The sequence below is a fragment of the Drosophila serrata genome, unplaced genomic scaffold (assembly GCF_035046125.1).
Source record: "Drosophila serrata isolate PLE 108 unplaced genomic scaffold, ASM3504612v1 contig_362, whole genome shotgun sequence".
NCBI lineage: Eukaryota > Metazoa > Arthropoda > Insecta > Diptera > Drosophilidae > Drosophila > Drosophila serrata.
Genome location: NW_028257260.1, coordinates 3,105,070 through 3,122,074, shown reverse-complemented (window position 1 = coordinate 3,122,074; position 17,005 = coordinate 3,105,070). Strand labels below are relative to the sequence as shown.

General features: G+C 38.7%; 1 protein-coding gene across 2 annotated transcripts; it reads left to right on the top strand.

Moving 5' to 3' along the window:
• The first annotated feature begins 12,682 nt into the window (after nucleotides 1–12,682).
• LOC110175942 (importin-13-like) lies at nucleotides 12,683–15,846 on the top strand. Of its 2 annotated transcripts, none has more exons than XM_086839210.1 (2): nucleotides 12,683–12,792; nucleotides 12,863–15,846. In XM_086839210.1, exon 2 carries the CDS (start codon nucleotides 12,895–12,897, stop codon nucleotides 15,703–15,705), a length of 2,811 nt encoding a protein of 936 aa, XP_086695336.1. In that variant the 5' UTR covers nucleotides 12,683–12,792; nucleotides 12,863–12,894; the 3' UTR covers nucleotides 15,706–15,846. The 2 variants fall into 2 exon arrangements, with proteins under 2 accessions (XP_086695336.1, XP_086695335.1); XM_086839209.1 differs by having other exon boundaries at nucleotides 12,750–12,792; nucleotides 12,849–15,846.
• Nucleotides 15,847–17,005: the final 1,159 nt, after the last annotated feature.

Below are 17,005 nucleotides of genomic sequence, written 5' to 3'. Positions count from 1 at the left end.
TGAACCCCTTTCCCCTCCCCAGGACAGGATTCACTTTGCATGTCATGTGTGTGCCAGAGCCTTGGGCTCGGGATTGACTTGGTTTTCTGGGTTTGGGATTGGGACCGCCGCCGGGGGGCTCGTTAAATCGGATTTGGAGCTTTGGGCGTTAATAATTTTGGACCCCGACCGCTCTGATAAGTGAAAAGCAGCCGCTGTCCGTTTTAGCCCTTTTTTTACCAGACATACCCTGTAGGGATAAAGAGGATATAGAGTGGGAATTCGGAGAGAAATTGAACGTGAAAGTATATATTTTAAAGATATATAAGTAAATGATTTAATTAGAGGGAAATCTGAACCATTTTCTTAAAAAACTTTAGAGGATGTGTTTAAATATTGCTGTTTTTAAAAGTATATTTAATTTAAACTCCTTTATTTTATTTAAAATTCCTTTCTTTTCGCTCAAAGCATAGATTGTAAGTATAAATCAATTATTTTATAAAGTACTTAATAAACAATGATTATTGTTAAGCACTTTAATATATTACTAATATTTATTTATATTAAATTTCTAATTTTTCAATAATTTACTTAAATTTTCTTCATAGGGTATTTTCCCTTGAGTATCTCCTTTTCTTGGCCTTCCATTTTCTGGCTCTAAAGCTTTCCCTACATTTTTTTTATTTTAGCTTTTCGTTTCTTTTGTTTTGTGCAAATTGAGTTACCCCAAGGGGATGGGGGCAGCAGCAGGGGTAGGGGTTAAGGGTCAAAGTGTAGGTTTCGGCTTCGGGTTCCATAGTACATTGATGCCCACTTTGTTTTAATGCGCGCTGATATGTGAGCCGCAGGGCTTAGGCCAGACACATTCGGCCAAAAGGAAAAGCTGTGGCAAATCGGGGGAAAATCAGCAAAAAAAAAAGGGGTGAGGGTTTCTTTTTTTTAGGGTGGGGGGGGGGGTAATGGAGACCGAGAGCCCACACACACATACACACACCCCACTCTCCGCCCCATCTTGTTGGTGTTGATTTTTCAACCGAATCGAGAAAATTTGTTGGCCGAGATCCGTTGAGGCGTAGACCATAATCAACTTCAGTGGCCAAGACTCAATTTATATTTCAGCAATAACTTGCAGCAGCTGTGTGTGTGCACAGGCAGAAAAAATAGACTAAAAGTGTTCAATTTATACAACTTTTACCCTCTTTTAAGTTAAAGTTTATTTTATAAATTAATGTAAATTCAAGGGGAATTTTTAGATATTTCTGAGCTAAATACATTGCTTAATTGCATTGTTTTATGATAGTATTTAATGCCAAATTATAGTTGATCATTTTTCCCTGAGTGTATGTGGTCATTTTACTGTAAAATAAAATTGAAAAAGGATTTCCGCTTGTAGTCCCTCGGTCAGCCGGGGCAACCAGAGTCCATCAATGGCAGCGCTTTGCTTTTGGCCACTTTCTCCCCGCCCAACCGGAATTTTGCCATTTTCCTCAAAGGTGTAAATTTTATTTGAATTATTCGCAAAAGGTCAACACAACAACAACAACAAACAAAGAGTAATGTTTGCATTTGTATTTGTATTTGAATTTCCATCAGAATTTTACTTAGTTTATTACGTGTTCGGAATGCGACGAATTTGAGCTTCTAGTCTCGGATTTCTCGGCAATTTTGGAAATTTCTCGCCCTGGCCATGGCCATTTGAAGTTGGTTTGATTTAACTTCCGGTCATTTCATTTCCTTTCGTATTTCTTTTTTTATTTTATTTTTGTAGCCCCAATGAATGCAGTCGAGGGAAAAGTACACAAACTATTCAGATTCAGATTCAGCTTCAAATTCAAATTCATTCGTTGAACAAGTCAATTGAGAAGTCTAGGGAAGACACAAAAGTCATGTTGTTCTTTTAAACAGAAGAGAAAACCTGATTACCCTAACATATATATTGTAATATTTATGGGTACTGATGGGCATTTTAATATCTAAATTAATTGCTTAATCACATCTTTGTGTTTGAATAAAAGAGCAAAGATTCCCGCCGTTTTCCCTATGGACAGCTGTATTCCGACCCAAAAAATTAGTCACATGCGACCACTTAGCACTTCAGTTAATGGCCAGAACGACACAGATGATGATGATGATGATGGTGATGATGATCGTGATGACGATCGGTTGAATGAATACATCACAGATCACAGATCACACCTCGAACCGAAAAGCATGGCGAATCTGTAGAAATATCCGGGGGCTTGTTTCACAGCATTGTCCATCCTTTCGATGCGCTCATCGATCGTCCTGGGATCGATCTCTATATATATATATATATATATATTCTATATATGGCTTGGTTCTAAGGACTACCCGCTGTGGCCAAACGACTGCGGTCGACCCCACAAAGTGAAAGCAACAAAAAAATAAAAGATGTAGAAATGGGACATTGAAATGGCACCAAAAAGGAAAAATGAGAACGACAGGACAACGCTGGTGATGGTGCAACGAATCAATTGAGATTTACCCAATTGCCGAAATAACATTGTTGCCGATTTCTGGGGTGTCCGCTTTTTTGGGTTCGATATTATATGGCGAAAAATTGCAATTTTCATGCTCAGCAACACATGCCAAGACTGCAGCCAGAAAAAGGACACCACACCCCTTAGGCACCGTCATCAGGTTGAGTGGACTCAACTTTTGTGCAGTTTCCCGTAATAATGCCATCAAATTGGCCGTGCTATGCGAAAATATTCCCTTGTCCCGTGGCAAATCACACACACCAGAAGCAGGAGATACTATATATATATATATTTCTATATAGAATGATTTGGAAACAGGAGTGAATTCAACTGAAAAGTCCAGGGAATACATGGGGGAGTTCCTAAGTGAAGGAGTGACGGGTGTGGGGTCAAAGCTCTTTATGGAAAACTATTGAAAATACCTGGAAAATACAGGAATTGTTTAAAAATTTAAATAAATTGAGCGTCTGATTATTAGATTATTATTATCTTTGATTTCTAAGACATTTCTTAGCTAAGAAATCGGAATGAAGAACTAATTCAATTTTGATATATATATTTTTTTAATAAGCAAGTTAAAAGTGAAATATATTCAAGAATATATTAAAAATATTCTTGTAAAACACTTATAACTTCTTTAGAGATATTGGATATTATTATAAATATCATTTAAAGGCTATATATAACAAGAAAGGAAGCTAACATCGGCACGCTTAAGTTTATATACCCTTGCAGATAAAACTTTGATAACTAGGAATTAATTCAATTTTAATTATATATATTTATGTTAAAAAAACAATAAAGTAATACCTGCTTTCATTTCATTCATCTATACATATTATATTTACAGTTTTACACTCACAGATTTGTATTTTTCACCTATATATAACAATCGTTTGTATGACAGCTATATAATATAGTCGTCCGATTTTCATAAAATTGTACACAAAATTCTAGATTAATATATATTATAGATATATATCAAATTTCATGAAAATTTGTTGAAAAATGGAAAAGTTATAATATTTTTCTTACAATTTTCCGATCGTTCCTATGACAGCTATATATATGTATGTATATATATAGTCCACCGATTTGCCATGCTCCGAATTATATACTAGAAAAATTATATAGATGAATAACTCCATAGGTTCATTCAAATAGCTTGATCTTTGTTCTAAAACAAATCTCGCACACCCGAGCATATGATTCCCAACTGGTTCTAACATCCCCGAAACGAAGTGACTGCGGCTAGCCAAGTCTCTGATATGTGTTGTATGACAAAAGTTGCAAGTCATTGTTTATTAGTGTTCAAAGTTAGTTACTAGCCATAGATACTTACTGTTCAGAGTTACTTACTCATCATAGATACTTAGTGATCATAGTTAATTACTAGTCATAGTTAATTACTGATCATACTTACTTATTGTTGAAAGACACTTACGGATCAGAGTTACTTACTGGTCATAGTTAATTAGTGTTTAGAGTTACTTACTGCTCATAGTTGCTTACGCACATGTGGCATATGATTCCCAACTGGTTTAAACATCCCCGGAACGAAGTGACTTCTGCAGGCCACGTCTCTGATATGTGTTTTGTTACAAAAGTTGCAAGTCATTGTTTATTAGTTTTCAAAGTTAGTTACGATCATACATAGTTACTAGTCATAGATACTTACTGTTCACAGTTACTAGATAGACCTTCGATCTCTAGGAATTAGTAAAATATAAATAATATATCTTTATGTCAAAAAACATATTTACAATATTGCAGTTAGAGTTTTACATTTACAGTTCTGTGATTTTATCTGGTTAATAAAAAACCCCTCCGAAATCCACTTAGTAAATACGACAAAAATCATATCCCATAATTAATTCCTTATCCCCTATTTTCACTCTTCAATTTCCATATTAAATTCAAGTTTTTCTTGTGGAAAAATCAAGTGTTTAATTTCCCGTAAGAATGGCACCGCACCTCGTAAACTCAATTTGATCTCTCCATTTATTTTTCTTTCTTTTTTTTACGTCGAAGCCTGCAACGTGAAAGCTATTCCCATTCCCTGTAACTCTTTCGTAATTGTCGCTGGACATTCTATTTTATTTGATAGTGCTCTCGACTCATGTCACCACACTTCAGTCGACTCCACTTGGAGTTTTTGTGTCATTTATCCGATGGGTTTCCGGCCAAGAGCCGTCCACTTTGTGTCCGTCCCTGTTGCCTAATCTCCGGCAGTGGCATTCCCTCCACGATTCCACTGTCTCCTACTCTGATGCTGTCAGGCTGGTTCTCTAACTCTCTTTTTTTTTTTTGATTTGAATACTCTTTGGCCAAACGGTTATAGGGAATTTAATATCAATTTTGGGTATAAATATAGCAGAGAGAGTATCTTGTTCTCGGCTTGCTAAACTATAGTTTCCCCTCTCAACCTCTATTTGCATGTTGATAAAGTTTTCAACAATGGCAACTTTGTCGGCGGTTGGCATTGAGGTTGAGAGTTCCGCAGGCAGCAGCAGCAGCTGGTTTGTCGTATTCTCTACTATATATATGTATGTATATATTTATATATTTCGGGGGCCTCTCCGTGCCTGGGCACAAATGCCGCGTCTCAGGGGCGGTAATTACGACACCTTAATTATGTTGCAAGTTCCGGCGGTAACAGCTTCATTCCAGGCGGTCGTGATCCGGACAATGCCATTTCACCCATCATCAGCCGGGCTCTCAGGTTCACCCCTTCCCAGGGCAATGCTGCCTTGCCTTTTGAGGCCTGCTAATCCGTCGCGCATGCGCCTTGCCCTTTGGTCAGTTAGTTGAGTGGTCAAAATTGTGATTATTGCCCATCCAGATTGTCGCCATCCATCCGAGTGTCCAGGGCATTCATAGCACCCAGTGGTCACCCTTAGCCCTTCTCGGTTTCGGTTTTGTCGTCATGTGGCGCAATGGGAGCAGGCTGCTTATCTACAGCTGATGCAAGGACCTCATGCCGGGCTAATTGCCTAGCTACTTGCAGACAAATACACTGGACGAAATTAGCCCTCAGGGTAGGAGTCATTAATACAAAGAAATAGTGAGTATATTTTCTTAGGAAATTATATAGAACAACTCTCTTCCTTAGGAGGAGTTACTAACAAGGTAATTATGAGCTAGAAAAGCTTGAAATTCTGTTGCTAAATATCCTCTTTAACTGGCTTTACAATTAAAGTATCGTATTAGGTTATTTCTATAATATTTTCCAAGTGCACAAATTGTCTCAAAAACAGTTGCCAGACAACTGACCCGATAACCCACTGAGTGTATCCTCGACAGTTGCCAAAATCCAAAACAGCTGGCCCAGGTTAGCTCCTTTTAAATAGGATCAGGTAAGAAATAGATCAGATAGTTATCGACAAACGGGTTCAGATCAAAGTGCAAATGAAAATTGATCGGAGGATCGGTTGAACTGCAGTTCCAATTACACCAAAGGATGCTGTCAAAACACGCAACATCCTTCGGCCGGCCCTCGAGACACCAAAGTGCTCCTCTTCCAGTTAAAAACAAATGAGCACAAATGATTGAGTAATAAGCTGGAAACGGACTCGAGTTTTGTTTGGGTTTCCCTCGAGTTGAGGGATTCAATTACAGCTCTCCGATTTCCCCGTAGGTGCCACTTGTTTTTCCCGCATTTGACAACTCAATTGCAAAGTGCTTCGCATTAATTCGACCCGATACCGATCCCAATTCCGATACCAATCGAGCCAACTGCTGTTCGGTTTCTTGGCTACAAAACGGGCCATAAATCAGTTAGGGAAATCGAGAGTGGCGCCAGTCTAATTTTCACAAATTTTTCAAGTGTCACATTTATGTAAATAGAGCACTTGTGAAGTTTTCTCGGCTTGAGGGAGATGGTTAGGAGATACTATAGAATGTTGGCCCATCTTTATTTCTGGTTCATAATCCAATGAAAATATCTTCTTTGTAATGGTAAATTGGTTCCAAGAAGTAGTTTTATTAGGGGAATTTCTTAAAATATGTACTGTTTGGGTTTATAAAGTTTATAATTATTTAAAATATACCCACATTGCTTTAAAATAAATCTTAAGGAACTAGGAAATCATGGCATATGATACTTGATACTTCATAGAAATATATATACAATGATTTAGTTTGCTTTTATTTATTGTTTTATAATATAAAAAGCTGCTACAATATGAATAAGTACGATTTATTGTTCAGAGAAGTTTCATTGAGAGATAAGTACATTCTACAGATTTTCTTCTGACTTTATCCATATTTTTTTAATCCTTGATCTATCTTATTTTATTGTTCTACTCACTAAAAACTCACCTCAATTTTGACTGCACTCCGTTGATATTTATGCCGATTTTTGTAGGGCTTCGGTGACATCCAAACCCTTTCGGTGAGCCTCTGGATCTCTGCCTCCTCTCCAATAACCCCCCTTCATTAGCCAAGTTGCGCAGCAAACAGCCGAAATACAATATTATTTTACATGGCCAAACAATGCGACGACGCCACTCGAGTTCTCCCCCAACTTTTCAGGTAAACACGCGGCGGCGAAGGTGTAAAAGTCAAAACAATGACAAGAAAATTAGCTATAAATGTTGGCCCCTTTTTTTCGTATTTTTTTAACAAGCGGCTGCCATTCGAGCCAACAGCAAAAAAAAGGTGGAAAAAGAGAAAAAATGGAGGGGAACCCCCAGTGCAAAACGGTTGGCAAGTCAATAAATAAACAAGTGACGGAGCGAGAATAAAGGGAGCTTGGGGCAAAGGGGGGTTGGCACAGAGTACACAGAAGGTTGATTAATACGGGGCCAAAGGTCGGGTTAGCTCTGACAATAAACAATATTTAATTTAACATATGTATGTCGCTGATGGTTTCTCAAAAAAAGAGGTTCAAAATCCAGGGGCCTATCAGGCAAGAGGATATTTGAATATAAATTTATATATATTTGGGAAATAAGTGGAGATCTGAGGAAGAAGATGTGTGGCTTATCTTTTATTTAGAAATTTTATAAATATTATCAGTAAATGTCTACAAAGTCGTTGAAGATATTATATAAATAGAATATATATTTGAATATATATAGGGAACATATTTTGAAGATATTTAAAAACAACAATTCAAATCGATTTCTTTAAACTTGATTTCCCTTAAATATATACATATATACTTTAACGTCTAAAGTAACTATTATTATTTGAGGAAGCAATTTTTTTTTTCTTGATTGTTTCCTTGATTTATTTTTCTCTGTTGTTAATAAAACTTTCAGCAGAGAATCGATCTGTCGACTTGAGTGAATCAAACCGCTTTACCGCCGGAAAGGTCAAAGTTTGCTCACTGCCCAAATCCGGGTTTATTTTTTCGTTTGTTTTCCCGAGCTGCGCTAATGCTAACAATGTTAATTAGCGACTCCCGCCTTTTGTTTTAATTGTGCTGCACGGCACAGAGATTTTCCGCGGGGATGCTAAACGGGAGCTGCCACAAAGGACGAAGGATGAAGGATGAAGGATGAAGGATGAGGGTTAGTTGCTGGCGGCCAAGTTAATTGCATTTCTCGCGGAAGAATGCCTTTGGCCTCCGGCGCCGCCCGCTGCGTCAACTGGCAACTGTTGTTGGCACAACACAAATCATAGGGATACATAGGGATATATGGTCCTGTTCCGTGGTCCTGGTCTCGGTCCTGTTCCTGTTCCTAGTCCGTGGTCCCAGGCAAAGAAGCTCTAATAAGGTTAGCACTTCACTGGAGAACTATGCAGGGGAAAAGGGGTGAGGCGCTGTGAATTCGATTAAAATTACATTTTTCACAGCAAGGAACAGGACACGCAGCGTGAATCCTTTTGATTGTTGCTCGCATTTGCAACTTGTGCAACGCATTTAATTTTATTTCATTTCATTCGACGAGCTTCAGTCGCCAATCGCCCCGCGAGCTCCGCTTTCTTTTTTTTTGTGTGCCCTCCTTTATGTTCCCATTTGACAACCCTTCGCAGGACGAACCGCGCCACAGGACACTCGCTTCCAGTCACTCGTCCCGGCTCGGTCGAGGATCGGGGCTGCAGGGACGGAGTCCGGGGATCAGGGCAGGAAGCAAAGCCGGCCACGTTGTGGGCTCACGTACCCGGCCACAAGCGAGGTCTACCAGAGCAACCCCGAAGTCAGGAGCAGTCATCATGCACTGAGCGAATAAAGGGGGTGACAAGTAAAATTTGGGAAGTGGAAATTAAAAGAAGAAAAATTTGAATTTTCCAAATAGTTATTGGATATAATATATAATAGATAATTTAATAAAATTATCAGGACAGCTTATCATAATTGATGCTAAAAAGTATCAGTTCTAAAAAGGTTTATGATTAGTCACCTTGGAAATAAATATAAAAAAATATATATTTAATTCAAAAATTGTTCAAGCTTCACTCTTCTTTAATTATATATATTAAATAATTAATTTAGCTTAACATCTGAAAGGTATTTAAACAGAATTACTATATTTCTTTGTACCCTTAGTTATGGGAACTATTTGTATTTCCTAAATGCAATTTTACTCTCTTTTATGTATAACATTTAATATTTCATTTCTATTTATTATTAATATTTATATAATATATTAAATTCTCCATAAAAGTATGACAATTTTTTTTAACAACCTTTTCATAAACTATATAAATGCACACTTGTCTTTTAATTTAAATATATAACAAAAAAATCATCAGCAATTTCATAAAATATTTTTTTATTTTTAAATGTATTATGCTGGCTTATTACATCTACTCCTCTTTTTCGGACAGTGCATCGGGTCGTCCTTAGAGTCGTCGCCTTGCTTGTGTGTCGTCGTCATCAAAAAGGACACTTGACGAGTACAACAAAAGCCGATGTTGTGCTGCCACCGTTTGCTATTTTATTTCTATTCGCCTCATTCATTCATTTGCAGCTTTTAGCGCTGCCTTTTGTCCGTGTCGCTGTTTTTTAGCTGTCTCTTTCTTTGGCCCGCAGGCGCTCTCTTTCGCTCCCACTGGGCGATGGATGAGCGAATGAATGAGCTCCTCGCATAACGCTCGGCCGCTGTGCGCCTGATTATCCTTTCAATTAAATTGTAGCGTAACATTTTCCACCTCGCCGAGTCCTGCCGAAGGAGGCGGGAAGTGTAAGTGGAACAACTGCCCTTTTTTCCAAGTGTGAATGCAACCGAATGTGAATGTGAGTGTTAGAGTGTGACTGCAAATGTGAATATGAATATGAGTGACTGCACGAATGACTGAATGCTGCTGAGTGCGGCTGTTGATTTTGCTAATGGCCCCAGGACCTTCGACCTCAGCCAGGAAATTCGGGGCATAAGTTACACTAGATTTTTTGAGAGGCTCTCCATCGAGGGAATCTCAAGTTGGAAATTGAAGTCCTTTCTCTTTTTTTTAGGGAAATGCAATGAACATAGTTTTTGAAGAATTTGAAGAATTACAACTTGAATCATTTTTAAATCAAGGGAAAATAAAAAGATTGTTTTGTTCTGAACACTTTATTAAAGATTAAAAGAACTAAGCATAAATTTATCCAGTGAAAATAGAAAGTATATTTTATTTTATATCCGTTATTAAAGCTTAAATAAAACAAGTATTATCTTCTTCTAGAGAAGAGACTTACAGACAGAACTAATTAGATATTTAGTAATGTGTTTATTCTAGTTGTTTTCTAGATTCATTTTTCATCCATTTTACTAGCAGAACTTGGCTGTTTATTAAAATGTGTTGATAATATATACATATCCTTTTCTGTTATCATTCAGATAGAATATACAATAAACATATCAATTGGGAGACCTTATATCCCACTCATTCTGGAAGCTCAGCTGTGAATCCGATTGTGAATCCAATTCTAATACCAATTTCGTATCCGAATCCGATTTCAATTCCAAGCCAGGAGCTGTGCCCAGCTTTGGCCTGGGGCTAAATGGGATTTTATTTGGGCATCGCTGCATAATAGATGATATGATATAATATGATTTGCCTACACAAAACGAAAATCAACGCCGACGGCCACACACCTCCCCTCTACCTCCATGGATCCGCATGACAATCAACTTGTTCATAATACATGAGTTTTTTGAGCTGGGGAGTTTCTGTTTCTGTTACTGAATTTTTATTCCATTTTTTTTTTTTCTCGTATTTTGTATTTGAAACTTTGAAACGACGGGGACTGGGCTGGCTGGTGTCGGCAATCAGTCAAATGTAATAATAAATAAATAAATAAATCAGAAGCGGGGAGCTGAAACAACGGCACTCGGTGTTAATGGCAACACAAAAGGAGCAGTTCGGATTAGAAATCACAAATGGAGAATCGAAATCAAAAAACTGCCAGATTTGATTGTATTTATTTATTCCTCTTTTTATTTATTTACTTTTGTTGTATTATTATTTTTTACGGTCTGTGCTGATCCCTGGGCAACTCTTTTTTCGGTGCTCTAAAGTTTCGCTAGCAATGGAAAATGATTATTTATCAGGAGCTAAGCCCAAACAGCTGCGGATTATTTGTGGATGGAATTAAAATTAATTTTTCATTAATTTAATGGTGATATGCAACTAGAAAACTAGAGCTAAATAGTTGGGGTTCTTAGATAAATATATCAATTAATACAAGCTTACTCAGGGAGAGAGTTCTTACATTTTTTTTCCATTAAATTTTAAATAGGATTATCTCTGCTTTAAATCCAAACTCAATGTTAGTGATTTTTTCCCCCTCCCTGGCATCATATCAGCCGTGAACACCGAATGAGTTGGCAAATTGCTGAGTGTCCTGTCCGCTTGCCAAAATGTTCGAGGACCTCATTTGGTAGTGCGAAATGCCAAAAGAGTTTGGCAAATACTGATGACTGGCGGCAGCTAACTAATGAAAGGCACAGTGGCTCCACCGCAAAGCCACCGCCCAGCGATTCGGTCCCTGCTCGACCAGGCTCCACTGTATTCCTTTAGTTTTTTTATGCCGGTGAAACTTTGCATTGATTTGGCAGCCAAACAGGCAAATAAACAGGCTGGCAAACAAGCAAGCGGGCGAGTCAACAAAGGCGCTGCATTCGACACTTTTTTGCCGAGTGTGCTTTCCGCTAAGCAAAGAGGGAAAAACAGGGAAAACAGGGAAAACTGAAACGAAAATTCTCAAAAAAAAATGTGGCAGGGCAATCTCCTCCTTCTCCTCCTGTTGAACCTGAAAGGTAGGCCTATCCTGGACCAGATCTAAGGTTCGGCTGCCGCCTTTTGTCATGTGATATGTGATATGCGATTTGCTGTTTGCTTTCCATCACCTTTCGCCTTCGGAATTCAATCATTGGTAATTACATCGCATGTAAATCGTATCATCCTTTCGGATCTGCGAAGGCGAGAGCCCCGATCATTGAAGACCAGGAAGTTGCCGCCGAATGGGATCGCCACTCCCAGAGAGAGATGGCTATCAACCGGCTCAGTAATGTCCATTGATTGCGATTTGCGATTACGTTGCATTGCGTTGCCTAATATTGCGAGTGTCGGATGTGTTGGGTACCCCAAAAGCCGGATGTCGCAGCCGGATGGCACCTGAGTGATGATGACAGGTGTGCATTTCGGATTTGTAATCTCAACTCTTAGACAATCTACAAACCAACTAAAAAGATTAATAAGAAGTTAAAAATAACAAACATAAATTAGCAAACATCACAAATCAAGTATGAACACTTTTTGTAGCTTTAAAATAAATTGAATACTAACTTTGTCAATTCGAAATTTGAACTCTCATTAATCTGAAATTCAAAGAGCATAAGCAACCCATGAATTTAGAAACAAACTAAATCTAACATTACCAGCAATACAATCTCTAAAATTCATTACATTCAGTTGCTTCAACCAGTAAACATCGCAAGCTAAACAATATTTTCAAATATTCAAAGTATTACAACATTTTAACTTAAACCAAAGTGAAACTCAACCAATCCTGACTACAAGTTACAAAGTTTTATCTAAATTCCTAGCCAGTTCAATATTTACTACAAACTACAAAGTTTGTCAAAATTTAAAGCATTCAAAATCTAGTTCTTACTACAAGCTACAAGGTATTAGCAAAGTTGAAAGTATTATTACAACTAATATTTAGACCCTTAGCAACCCATGAACTTGGAATCAAACTGAATCAAGGAACATTCTTTAGTATTTAAAGTAATAACTAATAAGAATTCAAAATCTTCTAGTTCTTACTACAAGGTATTATCAAAATTGAAAGTATTATTACAACTAATATTTAGACCCTTAGCAACCCGTGAACTTGGGATCAAACTGAATCAAGGAACATTCTTCAGAATTCAAAGTAATAACTGAATTTAACCAGTCTTTTCAAAAATTTAAAGTATTAATTAGTTTTAGTTCGTCTCCAGTAGATCAGGATAATATATAGAAAGACCAGATCAGAATGGAACAAATTGATATAGTGCGCATTGAGGAGGCCATTACCTCATTTTACTGTTCAAACGGACAGAACCAGGCGGCCGACAAATGGCTCACTGAGGCTAAGGCCAGTCCTTTGGCTTGGCAATTTTCCTTTCAACTGATGGAACCGGGCAAGAGCGCCGAGATTCAGTTCTTTGGGGCCAGTGTTCTTCACTCTAAGCTGCGGAAGGATTGGCATGAAGTTCCACAGGAGAGTCAAGAGCAACTGAAACAAAAGATCCTTTACGGAATTGGGATTTTTGCCGGAGGGCCGAAGATCGTCCTGAATCGACTGTGTATGTCCCTCGGGGCTTTCATAGTACATATGCTCCTTGAGTCCCGTACTCAGCCCATCGAGGAGGTGACCAATACTTTTATCAATGATCAGATCCCTAACATTACTCGCGATGTGCAGAATGAGATCTTGGTGGAAATTCTGGAGGGTATTCCAGATGAAGCCCATTCCGTCGTTTCCCGTGTTAGCCGAGTAAAACTGCACGATATGGTCGGTAAATGCATTCCATTCGTTCTTCAGATATGCCATCACATTGACACTAGAAGAGCTGTCAAGTGCATCGGCACATGGATTCAAAACTATGGGTTTCCCATCGAGGGCAGCGTAAGCATTACACCCATTCTGTTGCAGGTGGTGCAAAAGTGCTATTGGCATCATGGCATCATGTCCGCGGAGGAGAATGAGTTGGCCGAATCGGCTTTAAAGACATTGTCCGCGATAATCATTCAGCCAAGCAACTCTCCCCAGATAGTGTTTGGACTTATTCAAATGTTCCTTGACGGACTGTCTGAAATAGTTAAAGCGGAATGGGAGGAAACCAAAAATGAGAACTTGGAAACGCTTATATACTCGTTATATGTGTCTTCCTTAGAGCAGCACTCAACGTTGCTGATAAATGGAATCACTACCGATCCGGATGTCTTCAATTTATTGAAACGCATCGTCCACGAGCTTATGTACTGCACCGAGAAACCCGGGAATTATCCCGTGGAAGAGAAGTGCAGCATCAAGGCTCTGCCCTTCTGGGACATCCTCCAGGATAAGATCCGTTCCATCCCCAGTGAGGGACAAATGCTCCAGTGCTTGGAGTTCATAAAGCCGGTGTACGCCCACCTAACCGGGGTTTTGGTGCGGAAAGCCGAGCATCCGGAACAGTGGAACACCGAGAATTTGGACAGTTTCAATATTTACCGTGAAGATATTGGCAAAGCGTTTACGTGGTGTTACAATGTGATAGAGGATAACATTCTTGAAATCCTGGCCGGACTGTTGGACGAAGCAATTAATAAAAATCCAACGCGATGGACTGAAATAGAAGCGTGCATTTTCGCATTCAAGTGCTGCGCCAGCGTTGGCAGCGAGTCCTCTGTGCACATTCAAAGGTTTATGAATATAATGGCGGAAATAACATATACGCAATATAATGTCAAGCTTTTGGGCACAGCAGTCGAGACAATCGGCTCCTTCGGCTATTGGATCAAAGCCAATACGTCATATATGCTGCCAGCGATCAATCTGTTGATAGGCGGGCTCAGCTCTTCAGTGTCGGTCGAGGCTACTCTCGGCCTCATGGAGCTCTTCAGCCACTGTCATATGCATATGACGCCGTATGTAGAGCCATTACTTAAGGCGATTTTAGTCGCTGGATACATGAATGAGTCCGATTTGGAGAATTTGGTGTCCACCATGGGTAGTGTGATGAGCCTGATGCCCGGCGTGGAGTTATACAATCAGTTGGAGGCTATTGTCGGTCCGTGGTTCGAGGAGCTGCGGGCCATTTGCCGGGAGCAGGAAAAAACATCTTTAGCCAGGAATCACATAATATTTCGGCTTAAGATGCTGTCGCCCCTATTCATATCCTTGAAAACCAAGGAGGATGAAGAGTCTGACAACAATTTTAATTCGAATTCCGTTTTGGTAGTAATAGACTCAACAATACAGTTGAGCCAGAAAATATTAGAAATTTGGTGTGGTCATATGGATGTCGTTGAGGCCGTTTGCTCTACCATGAGCAATGCCATCATCAGTTTAAGGATCAATGATTTGCCAAGGGTAACATCTAACATCTGTAGTTTAGTTGCATTCAGCTTTAAGATGCGCTGCTGTCCACCCACCTTGGAATTGTCGAAGACGGTCATTCTCAAGTTCTACAAGAATGACGTGACACGGCCAGTGATGAAAGAGCTCTTGAGAGAGTTTATCCATCAAGGATTCGTGGTTTTTGAGATTACTGCCGAGGAGAGCTACTCCGATATTGCGGAAATAACTGGTAGTTTCTTTAAATATTTCGCGCAGATTATAAAAATGGCTCCAAATATCTTAATGGACAAAGAGCTGCCCTACAATCAGCTTGTTGCCTTTGCTTTACGAGGAATGTCGATGCAGGAGGGTGTTGCAATCCGCAGCAGTCTTGATTTTCTAGAAGAACTCGTACTGCATTCCCAAAGCTATGAGCACATCAAAGAGATCGTACTGGATACCATCGAACAGATCGTTTTCACCTCATTGATGTGTATTGGCTCGGTGTCACCGGCAAGCGAAGTGGAGAACTTTGTGGGTCTTTTCTTAGCCTTAAATCGAGAATATTCGCGGCATATGACCTGCGCTGTGTTTATCTTCTTTGCGAAACCAGACTTTCCTTACCCGCATCTTACGAAAATGGAAAGGATCATCCAAGGGATTCTAATAGTTGAAGAAGGCGACGATAGGGAACTACTTCAGAAGTATATATGCGATATGGCCCTCAAAATGCGACGACTCGCTGAACAGTTGCACTGAAACAGTGCAGTGAAAATGTATCCATCTGGGATCTGTTACACTTTCCCCAATTTTATTTAGCTTTTGCGAATGTTCCTTGGTTTACATCAAAATTTCTGGTTAATTATTTTTTATTTGCGGCATATACTGTCTAAATTTCAATATCGTATTTAAAATCGAAATGCAAGATTCATTATCGCCTTCAATTCGAGGATTTTACAAAGTATAAGGAGGTACAAGGTAGTTATTCTTTTCATTTTACCAAAATGTATGAATTGTTTCCGGTTGTTGGTTTTGCAAGTTTAATCGTATTTTTCTTTTCCTGTTTCCGGTATGCAATAGCGGCACCTGAGCGGGCAGCTTGGCAAACCAATAAGCGTAGACTTCAACCAGAGAGGATGACTGCGCGGCAGTTCCTTTCAGCCAAGACTCGAATCAGGATTGTCTTGTATAACTTTTATGCGGTGCAAACCTCGGCTGACTACATTGCTTGGGTTCAAACCGTTTTAGTCAGTTTCTAGGATCTAGAAAGAGTCCTTGCCTTATGGTGGAAGTCTTGCCTAACTAGAGAGCTAAAAAACCAACTTGTCCCACAGATGGCTCTGCGCACCTTACGGTGCGTTCTGATAGATGGCGATTGTTAATATGATTAAATAAAAATTAAAATTATAGTAAATAACTAAAAGTGCTGATTTGATTACCCTCCCCCTGAAATGAAAGTCGCTGTATATTTATGTATATTTCGTAACAAATCGAAAATTGTTTTTATTACTTTTCTGATCAAAATCATACAACGTTGTCAATTCGTTCTGTTGATTACTCAATTATCGCATTATAATAATGTGTTTTGTTTATGTTTGGTTTTGTTTGTTTTTTGTTTTGTTTTGTATTTTTTTTTTGTTTTGTTTTTTGGTTTTTCTTCGTTTTTTGTATTTTTTTTTTCTTTTAATCTCGTTTGTTTGGTTTTTAATTGTTTGTTGCTTGCTTGTTTTCTTTAATAATAATTTATAATTATAATTTATAATTTATATAATAATATTTTTATAATATTACTTGGTAATTTATTAATTCCCATCAACATGCCTCGCGGCCAGCAAAGTGGCCTCTACTCATTATCCTCCCTCCTGCCTGTCCCTTTGTGTTCTATTGCTTTCTTGCTTTCACTTTCACTTTCACTTTCGTTTTGCCTTTTCTTTTCCATCTCGCTCTTTCTTCTTCGCCTCGTTTGTCTTTGCCTTTTTAATTTACTCTTTAATTGTAATGCATATGATTTTTTGTTTCCGTTTCCGCATCCGCTTCAGCATCCACTTTAGCTTCCGCT

Excerpts from the sequence above, each read along its gene's own strand:
- LOC110175942 (XM_086839210.1), top strand. The coding sequence starts at position 12,895 with ATGGAACAAATTGATATAGTGCGCATTGAGGAGGCCATTACCTCATTT.